The 11,006-nt window shown below is 40.9% G+C and overlaps 1 protein-coding gene across 7 annotated transcripts in view; it reads right to left on the reverse strand.

Moving 5' to 3' along the window:
- Positions 1-499: 499 nt before the first annotated feature.
- QTMAN (queuosine-tRNA mannosyltransferase) overlaps positions 500-11,006 on the reverse strand; it is a 128,291-nt gene continuing 117,784 nt past the window's right edge. For 5 of the 7 annotated variants that reach the window (XM_086615658.1, XM_086615656.1, XM_086615653.1 and 2 more), the window contains 3 exons: positions 8,676-8,746; positions 7,867-7,958; positions 500-583 (listed from right to left, as the gene is read on the reverse strand). In XM_086615658.1, coding sequence (XP_086471784.1) covers positions 500-583; positions 7,867-7,958; positions 8,676-8,746 — 247 coding nt within the window. Of the gene's footprint in view, positions 584-7,866; positions 7,959-8,675; positions 8,747-11,006 lie in introns of those variants that run through there. The other 2 variants (XM_086615657.1, XM_086615654.1) reach the window with 2 other exon arrangements.

The raw sequence follows: 11,006 nt of genomic DNA on the forward strand, positions 1-11,006 counted from the left end.
AATGATAACCTGGCAACCTAGGTAGAAACTCAGCCAAGTGCGAGCGTTTGAAGCCGCGGCTTGGCTGCCATCGTGTCGGCGAAAAGAAAGAATTCAGGCACCATGTCATCCAGTACAAAGGATAAAAACAGATTCAACCGGAAATTCAATGTGGCACCACATATGGGATACATGAGTGCGGTTATACAACAGGCCACAGATTTTTTTTTTTATTTTTTTTTTTTTGAACAGTCTCCTGCATGTGATGCCGAGGACATGTGTAACCATCATAACGTCTCTAAGAATCTGTATTTAATTTGAGCTGGGGTGGTGGCAGGGATTGGAGATCTGAAGCCGCCACAGGTTTGTGGCAGATGGCTCTGTGTCAGCTATGACAAGCAGCCAGGCTCGGCTTCCTCTGCAGATTTTCTTTTCTCTCTGATCAGGTAAATATGGGCACACTCTGGAAACTTCCACAAATTCTGCCTGAGGCTGCAAGTTTGTGACTTAGCCCCATCTGTCACAAATCTTCCCTCGGTTCTGCTGCGAGCAGAGACCTGAATTCGCCGCCGAGCGCTGCCCAAGCAAACCCAGCCGTCTCGCCCTGCGAGGAAGCAGAAGAGAAAAGCGCACGAAGCTGCGTGAGATGCCGGGATGCGGCAGGGACCGTCTCCAGCGCGGGACCGAGCGCGTCCTGCGGTCCCCGGGATTCCGGGAGCGGACGCTCACGTGCCGTTATTTGGAAACGGAGGGAATTCGGCTTTTTTTTTATTATTATTTTTAAGACAGGTAAGCTGGTCGGCAGCCCCAGGTTATCTGCTCCTGGATGAGCACCAGGAGGTGGACACATCAAGGACAGAACGCCCGCGGGGAATGAGCTGCCCCTCTCACCCTCGGGCATGGCAGAACCAGGAATTGGCAGGAGTGAGGGGGTAATTCTCCTGCTTGACCATCGTCGGTCGGGCTTCTGGGCTTTATTTTGAAGTAACCTTGAAGAGAACAAATTCAACTCCTTTTTTTTTTTTTTTTTATCAGCTGATAGCTCTGCAAAGGTTTGGGCATTCACTTTTCCATGGAATATAACATGATTCGGTCAACAGTCTCTAAATACGCGGAGATAAAATCACGAAGAGAAGTAAAGTTTTCACATAAAGCATGATCTCCCCATGAAGAACAGTTCACATAATATCAGTAACAATACAACAGTCTTTATGATAAAATCAACTTTTTTGTATCTTGTGTCCTAAGAGCAGAATTGAAATAATTACTACCTACGCTGCCCTCATTAGACTTCAGAGTTAACATTTAGAATTTAATAAGGACCGTCCATCTATTCAGACCTGTTGTTTCAGGGTAGCTGGAGTTCAAGCAGTATCAGCACTGACTCGGCAATCACAGTACTGATTTGGCATACATTTTTTGTACATTTTTTTAAAAATTACCTCAAGAAAATTAAGAATTAGAGACTATTATTCAGCACAAAACCTGAGATTTGGCAGGCAAGACAGCAGAGTGAGTTACAGAGTCAATTTGTATCGGGTCAGCTTTACCCTGTGACCCAGCTCCTTCCCTCTGTGAGTATAGGGGAAGAATCAAGGTGGGAAGCAGCTTGTAGTAACTACTTTTGGAGCTACGCTTTCAAACTCCAAGCACCTATGGAAACCACCATCAAAAGACAGCATTGGTTTACACAAACTGGGTGCACTGCGAAGCCCAAGTCAGAGCTGTATAATACTCCTCAGCAGAGTAGCAGTATTTCCCTGAATAAACTGGTCTCTTCTGCGGTTTCTTATGTCGGCCTTTTAAAACTCATCTCATTTTTTTGTCTTTAAACAAAAAACTTCAAATGTTGGATGCCAATCCACGCAAGATACGCTGGTGGGTACCTTGCACAGGATGGTTCAGTACACACTGACCAACCACAACAGTAAGAAAACAGTTTCAGGCTTTCTTTCTCAAGGTAATTTGAACAAACTTTACTGGAAAAAAAAAGTTTTTGTGCTTTTTGCAACTTTTCTTTCAAAGTCAATCCTACTTCCTTTGACCCATTTCTCCAGCTACCGTTTTGCAGCCGCTGTGGTTCATCTGCCAGTTTCCATTTACTCTCGAAAACTACATCGGAAGCTATCTAATATCGTTATGATATGAAGTTCAAAGTCCTGGTGTTTATGCTGAAAGATGGAGACATAACTGCTTTCTTAATGAACACTTTCTTCCTGCTCTACAAGCGCAGCCAACTGCTACGTGCTACAGACCAACAGTTTCAGAGAGCTGAAATCTCCTAGATATGTACCTCAGAGAGCCAAGAGCAAGGCAAGCCCTGGAAGAAGTTCAGGTGCAGGACACGTACATATATATATGTATATGCATACTTATATGCATACATATATGTCTACATATGTACAGCTGGATCCCAGAATGACCTAGCAGGCAACTCCAACAGCTAGTTCATTTCTTCCCCAGTGAGCATCCCCATTAGTTAGCAGATCTCACTCTACTACAGCTGTAGACCTAAGGTTGACCCAAAATGCTTAAATTGTGTCCCGCAGTCCAGCAAATCTTCCCACCTCTGCACACCTCCTCAGCTACCTAGACCTTCAGCTGCATCAGCCATGCGCACGGAATGAAAAATGTCAAGACTTCAGTGTAACCTGGATGCGACCCTGAGCACCTTAACCCAACTTTGAAGTTAGATCCTACTTCGAAGCTGGCCCTGCTTTGAGCAGAGGCTGACCAGATGACCTCCAGAGGTCCCTTCCTTAACTACTCTATAATTCTGTGTTCTAAGTAACTAACTCAAGTTTTCTTTCACATAAGAAATTCTTCTCTTCTACACATTTTACTGAGGATCCCATGCCTAAGCACCGACACAGAGATGGGAGAGCACGGACCCAGCATGCTGCAGCCCAGAGTTTCCAGGCTCCTGTAACCTTCCCATGCAGGCTCTGAGCAGCAGATCCAGACCACCTCTGAAACCACTTTAAATCCTGCTCACTGGAAACCAAGCATCACAAGAGGCAAATACAAGTTTCCTGCTCATGCTTCCAACCTCCTCCTGACCTGCACCTAACGTTAACCAGGCAGAAGCACAAATTCAACATAGTGCCACCTTCTTTCCCTGCAACCGTGCTCTGCCGATGAACAGAAAGCCAGCAGGATGGATGGAAATATTTGTACTATTTGCATACCCTATAAAGCTCTAAATTAACTTTATCAGCCCAGGACAAAAGATCTGGAGAACACTGTAAGCAAACATCTGCTCAATATACATTCACGATTAAAAAGTAAACAGTATGGCTGGCTCCATAAGGAACAGGTTGAAAATTATCAGAGTACAACACATCACATAAACTGATGGCGTGGCCTAGAATACTCTGTAAAGTAACGATCATACCAGCACAAAAACAGCTCTCAAGCATCAAAATGGCTTGACTGACGGGAGATACGAATATAAACATGGAAGAACGTTCACGAGGAGAGACTGAAAGGGCCAGGATACTGTAAACATCTGGCAAATGTTTATAAAATAATGAATGGTATAGAAAAGATGGATGGGGAGCTTCTGCTTCCAGGTGACCTGCTCCAGAACAAGAAGAACTCAATGCAATGGAAGGTGGGGAAATGCTGAGCCAACTGAGGGAAACGTCTGTAAACATCTGATGAACTGCTTTGCTATAGGAAGATGTGAAAGACAACAATAGGGGCTTCCAAGGACCTCAAAGACAAATGGAGAACTATTACGTACAGCCTGGCAATACTTAAAGGTTATGGAAGATGATAAAATCTCCAAGTCTAGGGTTAGGACCAATCTCTAACTCTAAAAGACCAAGAGAAGACCCTGAACACCCTATGTCAACCTGCGTCAATCTTCTCCCAAATATCCAATGCTCACCACTATTAAAAACACAGTATCAAACTAAACACATGGTGTGCTGATCCAGAGTGGCAGTTGGCATCCTTACAGAAAAAACTAATTTCTCATGGAGTTTTGCTGGGGAGTGGGTAAGGAGAAGGGCAGAGGCATTGTCCCTGCCTCTTACATGGCCCGTACAAGAACCATGAATCACCGAATCATAGAATCATAGAATTAAATCATAGAATCATTTAGTTTGGAAAAGACCTTTAAAACCATCAGGTCCAACCATTAACAACTCCTGCTCCTTGCAACAGGGCTGAGTGGCTGATGGGACATCTGGCACGAAGCTTTCTTGCACCCTCACGTGTCCAGCGCATCGTATCCGTAGGCTGAGAATGCCTCCTGCTGCTTTCCTAGCTGTGCCTAAAAATTAAAGCTGGACCAGGAGCTGTTTTCCCTTTGTCATGTTTTCCTGAAATACCAAAGATACTGCTTTATCTCAAATCAGAGCAAAAGGAGAAGGAAAAAAAAAGAAAAAAAAAAAAAAAGAAAAGTTTTGTTAGAACTGCCCTATACAGCCAAATCCTGCGACTGGAAACAATTCAGATGTCTACGGTCTAACTGGGATCTTAATTTGATTTTACAGCAGTTTAATCCCTTTGAATTCAGCAGTCTTCCTTCTACAGTGGTGTAAGAAAGAAGAAAAAAAAATCACGCCATGTGCCTTTTCATAGGCAGGTGAGCTTCTGTAGTGTGATGGAAATGAGAAGATGAATGTCAGAAAGTGGGCCAAATTCTTTTCTCCGTTAAACAAGCATGAGCGAGAGTAGGATTTTTCTGCAGGAACTGAAGCTGACAGCATGTCAACCAGCACTCATTCAGCTGGGAGGGCTGGGAGAGATTATTTAAAGTTGTCAGCTCCTTCCATGCCTGGCTTTTGGCAACTCTTCTTGTCCCTTTCCACTGTATACTCTTTATACATGCTGTTTTAAATTAAGAAACCGAAGTGAGGGAACTGAAAGGTAAACTTCAAGAAAATAATGCAGAAACAAATGCTTTGCCCTATTTTTATTTTTTTTTTTTTACTTTAGATCTACTAGATAGGGAGCGCGCAAACACTGACAGGTCCTACGGTGTGCTCCGATGGAAACCGATGCCCTGTTGTTGTTACTTGCTTCATTCTGGCACTTACTTTGGCAACCACAAATACTCAGAACCAAAGAGCCACGTTTGATTCCATAAAACTGGAACAGAACAAATAATTGATAACAAATGAGGTTTGCTTTCTGCTCATCTCAATCTTCTGCTAACAACTGGTAGAAGGCGACGTCGAAACGCAAACAAGCCAGCCTTGGGTGCTGTGAGAATAGCCAGGGTAAGTAATACACCATTTGGAAAGGTTTCCATAGGTGCTTATGTTATGGACACTTTAAAAAGTCTGCCAGCACGAATCCGCTCCGTCAAGCTAAGCTATCTCATTATTACGGATACCCGTGGTCATAAAACCCCAACAATACGTAAAAGGATAACCCAAGGTGCTTCTGATGCTGATTACTGTCCCACCTACGAAGCAGAATCCCCAACCAGTGAATAAAACCACTATTTGCTGTGAAAGCATTTTTAACTTTCAAGATTTCACAGATACTTTATGAACTTCACAGGCAGAGAGTATGTCAGGAAGGTCTTGGAAAGAAAAGTAGCGAATTAGTGCGCACTACTGTGCCGGAGTCCCTTCTCTATTCCGCTATAGTATATATAATATTATACTGATCTGAAAAAAGTGAAAATACAGTGGAAGCGCTGCGCACCCTTTATGATTTCACTCTTTTTTCAGCTTCCTGAAAAGCAGCGTCCTCCCAGCTACAACGACCTTAACAACACACACCTAAGTCAGCGTTTTTCGAGGAGGCTTTGCGGAGAGTTTCACCGTGACGGGCAGGCTCGGCGTACGTGGGTGGAGGCACAAAAAGACAACTCTAACGGTATTCTCCGAGCTGATCCAAAGCCTATTAAAGACAACAGGGATCTCTTCTCTGGTGCTCACAGGTTCTGGATTAGGCTCTGCTCTACTCATTTTAAAACCATCCACCGTTCAGCTCAATTACTACCTGTTGCAGACGCTCAGCCCGAACGCTCAGAAGACCTGAACGTAGCTGTGCTGTTAATAGTGCAGGTGCACGAGGGGTAGGAGGATAAACACCTTCAGCTTCTGCCTGCAACTCATCCTAAGTGACTTTTTTAATAAAAAAAACCTAGCGTTTCGCTTACGGGACTCGCGCGCACCTTTTAAACCCGTTATCATTTTATATCGGTGTTTTCTCCACCGTTTTTTTTTTCATTTTTAGCACACCTTGGCTCTGTTTAGGCACTGGGGATCCACACGTAGAGAGAGGATCCATGTGAACACAACTACTAGCTGAGCTTCAAGCACTGGGCAACGTCAAGGTAAACGTTTAAGGACTGTTTTCCCTTTGAAGCCACCACGTCTAACTATACGATACCATTGACACCAGAAGTAACGCTGAACACTGGAAGTGTTCAGTCAGCATTTTAAACTATTATGAGCTACCTTCTGAACCATTGCCAAGTTAATAGACAATGAAAGATAATGAGCTTGAAATTGGGTGTTAAATTGCATTTTTGGTTCTCTCCTTTTTTTTTTTTTTTTTTTTTTTTCCCCCCTCGAAGTTTAACTGTTTCCTGCAGAAACAACATCATCTTTGATGTGTCATTATGTAAATGTCTATTTTTAGGTCACAAAAAAAAAAAAAGAAAAAAAAGAAAAAAAAAGTCAGGCGTGGGCTAAAGCCTCGCTCCTCCTGCTCCATGTGTGCGGGAAGGGGTAGAGAAGCAGCCGACATGCAGCGAGACCCAACGTTTTCTGGTCCCCAGAGGGAGGAAGGTGGAGAGATGAGGTTAGGTCTGCCAGCAGCGTGAGCCTCCAAATTAAGAAGGTGATTACTTTGACTTGCTCATTAACAGCGTGCCTGGACGGCGACGGCCAGGGAACGCTACAGAGACCGTGTTCATACCACACGGGTAACACCAGGAGTATTTCTGTGCACTCCCAACCCTTTAATAATGATTTTTTAGCCAAATTCAGGTTTTTTACAACCTGAAACACCTTTGTCGTGCGGGGGTGATGCGTATCCAGCCTGCCCACGGCATCGCCAGGACTGAGAAATTCAGAGAACGCTGTAAATTTACGTACCAGCACGCAGAAAATAGCAGTTATTTTTCTAAAAGCAGCATCGTGTGAGAATAGCTCTTTGCTGGAATAATATAAAATTTAGTGCTTCGTCTACAATCATGTAATTAAAAAAAAAAAAAATAAAGTGTGACTCCCAGCAGTATAAATACACCTCTTAAAAAAGTGAAAGCCCATCTAGCCTTGAACGCTCCATCAAAACTTGGATGGAGGGTCTGCCACCGAAACTGTACTTTCTCCACATAAATAACTGCAAAGAACAGGACATGAGAAATACCAGTAAATTATGCTTCTGATAAACTTTTTTTATGCCCAACGTACCTTAAAAAGCAAAGAGTTAAAACAATCACAATTATGCAAATAATTCGGATAATTCCAGAAGGCAGAGAAGTCTTACCTGATACCTGTCACCTGTGTTTTTTGAGGACTGGAGATTAAATTAGGATAGGAAGGTAGGCTTATCCTCATTAGTATAATTGTAGGATCTTTCTTTTATTTTCCTTTTAAACTAATGAGTTGCATTAATCCAGGTTCATTTTTATAAGCCTCCTGGGTCCAAACGTAAAGGACAGTGATTTTAGAAAACAATAAATTAAAAAAAAGCATGTAGCATGCATTAAGTGCACGTATTTCATAAGACCTAGGTTAATACAACTGGCATCTAGTTTAATTAATCCTTGTTAGTGTAACGACTAATATCCCTCCCTAGCATGTTTCCTTTAAACATTAGTATGTTAATTAAATGTTGTTTTTTTAAGGTTTTTTTTTTTCCTTTGTACTTCAATATGGCATTATATCATGTAAAACTATTCTGAACAACTACCTTATAGAGATGTTTCCTTACAATATCTGGTCTCTTGCAGAAATTCTGAAGCCTTTTAAAAAGCTGCTCAGGTGTAGAATACAGATATTCAGCTGCAGGAAAAACAGATACATTTTTAATGAAACAAAAACCTCAAAGCACACACTCGATATTAGTCACTTTACTAATTAAAAATGCATATTGCTCTGTGCCGCCTCGTGTTTTACATTATTTAAGCATGATTTTATAAGGTTACCTCAGCTCACAAGGATGTTTAATGCTAAATAAGACTGTGTAGTTGTGCTGTTTAGACATCTCCTTTGGGTGATTAAAATACATTATTCTAATGTAACACAATGCATATGTGATACATTTAGTGATGAGATTTTTCAAAGAACTGGTACTACATTAGTGTGTATCCTGTACAGCAGTTGCATACTATTAAGTATTAAATTGTTTAAATAATTTGGTGTGATTTTCAGGCCTCGTGGTTGTTTTTTTTTTTTTTTTTCCTGTGTATCAAAAAAAAAAAATCTGCAAACCATTGCAGCATCACTGACCTTTTAACAAAAATCTATCATTATGGGTTGTGTATGCTAACAATGAAGAATGCTATTTCAAAACTTGCTTTTGTGTTATCTTAAAAGAACAGATGGCAAATATAAACTTTGTCTAATGTATTAAAATACATCAAATTTTCCTTAACACTAACACGCTGGCTTGCCAAATAAACAATTGCTTTTGCTCAAGTTTATTCTCAAACTTTGTATTTCAGCCCGAATCACGTTATGACGTTTCAGAAAAAAAAGAATGTGCAACGAAGCAGCTACCTGGAAATATCTCTGGGTACACCAAGGCTTTGGGACACAGCGGATAACAGCCGCAATACACAGCTTCGACCCTGAAGATCAGAAATAATAAATACACAAAAACAGACGTTAGTCAGCCAAAAACTTATTTTGGTGCAAGAGCACTGAGGTTGACTACATGTAGCAAGAGCGAAACATTTTTTTTCTTCAGCAGCATAATCCTTCTAAATGCCAAAGTTGCTCTTTTTAAAGAAAATTTTATTGATCATATGAATTACATAGAACAGAACAGCGAGCATATGTTTTGTTCGCTGAATAAATCAAAGCGCAGCTCTGCATTTTTTTGTTTTTTAAATACTGTTTAACACATTTTATAATCAGCAGACAGACACATGTAACAACATGGTGAGGCACGGACGGCTTTCCTTAATAACGCTGCAGCGAAGCGAGGGCGGACGGGCGCACGTGCGGCTGCAGGGGCAGGCACACGCACGGCACGCACACCGTCACCACCACCTGTCCCAACGGAGATTCCCCTTCCACTTGAAGACTCCAAAGCCTACAGTTAAATACAGCTCAGGAACAACTCGCAGCGTGCTTCGGGCTGGGGTATTTGAGCTCATGCACAGGCTTCAGAGGATTTCCTATATTTTTCGGGACATAAACGGTTGTATTTTTTAATAACTGCTGTTCCGTACTCGTGTTTTTTCAAGGAATGCTTTACATACCTCCCGGGACACCAAACCGAAATATTTTATCGTTGCGACACGGTGGCGCAAAGTTTTCTAGCAGTGAATCTAAAGAAAAGCTGTCCTCGCTGTTTTAATAACTGAACGGCTTAAGGCATCAAGTTTTCAGCTTATTTTTTTTGCATAATGACCATTGATCTGACATAACGTCCCTCCAAAGATACAACTGTAATTTCTGTTGGCCAGAAATTACACAGGGAAATTCAAAACACTTCTGAAAATATGTTTATTTTATGAGAGTCTTTGAATTTCCTCCAACGTGTTGACCATACGAGAGCTTTATTTTTAACTTCAGTTTCCCTCGGTCCCCAGAAAAAAAAAAAAAAATCTGAAATCTTGTCGACGTTCACCTTTTCTATTTTCGGTGACAATCCAAAAGGCTTTCGCTACCTTCATGTGCATATCAGGTTTGGTACTTTATTACAGGCACCCAGAAGGAACTCTGTTTCCTTTAGATCTACTCAGTTTTATAAAGGAGGAAAAAAAAATAAAATAAAGAATAATATATTCAGCTTTCGTGCTAGAAAACGATGCATATCCGCAAAACCCAAAGATACGCATTTCTCTGCAAATGCTTTTGCTAAGCAATGATGGCTAGGTTTTTTTTTTTTTTCATAAACTTTTAAAATTTGTAATTTATGTTTTTTTTTAAATAACATATGCATTTCAGATTGCATTTTAAACATTAACAACAATTTCAAAGTGTACATCGTCTAGCACTCTATTTTTTTACCAAAGGGAAATGTTTCTGATGTGTGATTTAATTGATGATTTCAGTTCTTAAATATTGTGTCATATGTCAAAGCAAATAGATTTTTAAAGTTTTCTTTAATCTAGGAGAAAAAAAAAAAACGAGTGAAACTGTGGACATTTCAGTAATAGCTCAGATCACTAAGTTATGTTAAAATATTTGCTTTTTAATCATATCGTCTGCATGAAAAAAAAAAAATAAAATAAGAACAGCTCCCTAAACCAAAACTGCAGGCCAAGACACGATCTGAGTCATCATTTGAGGACACAATTTCCCCTTTGAAAAACCTCTATCAGGAGCATGAATTAGTAAAATCAGAATTTAATGCCTCTCTAGTTTGCTGGATAAAAGTTAAAATTTTGGAATTCTTGCATTTGCAAACGATCTTATTGGCGTACTCATTTTCTACCTTTCTGCACCAAAGTTTGCACGTGTTTTCTGCCAGGTCCTCGCTACAGTGTGAGAAGCCTTGCTACAGACCCCACACCTCTTGGGTGCCAAGACCCATAGCTCAACCTAGACACAGGCTTCGGTCCGGAGACGGAGCGGGAAGCTTCGCAACTTCCCCGCGTTTCCGTCCTTTTCCCGAAAAGTATCGTATCAGAACAATAATGCAATTATTCTTCATTTCAATCCTTAAGCACTACTAGTTAAATAATAAATAGAGTTCCGACTGATCTATTGTTAAAATGGCTAGTAAATGACCTTTTTATTCCAATTAACAAATCATCTGCTAAATCTATGAATCTTAATACTCAGATCTATTCACTTCAATTCATACAATTTATCTGCAAATAGTTGTTGGGCTTTTGATTCTAAATATAATTAGCTGATAATTTTGCTTGGCTGAAT

Source organism: Tauraco erythrolophus, chromosome 8 (assembly GCF_009769465.1).
Source record: "Tauraco erythrolophus isolate bTauEry1 chromosome 8, bTauEry1.pri, whole genome shotgun sequence".
NCBI lineage: Eukaryota > Metazoa > Chordata > Aves > Musophagiformes > Musophagidae > Tauraco > Tauraco erythrolophus.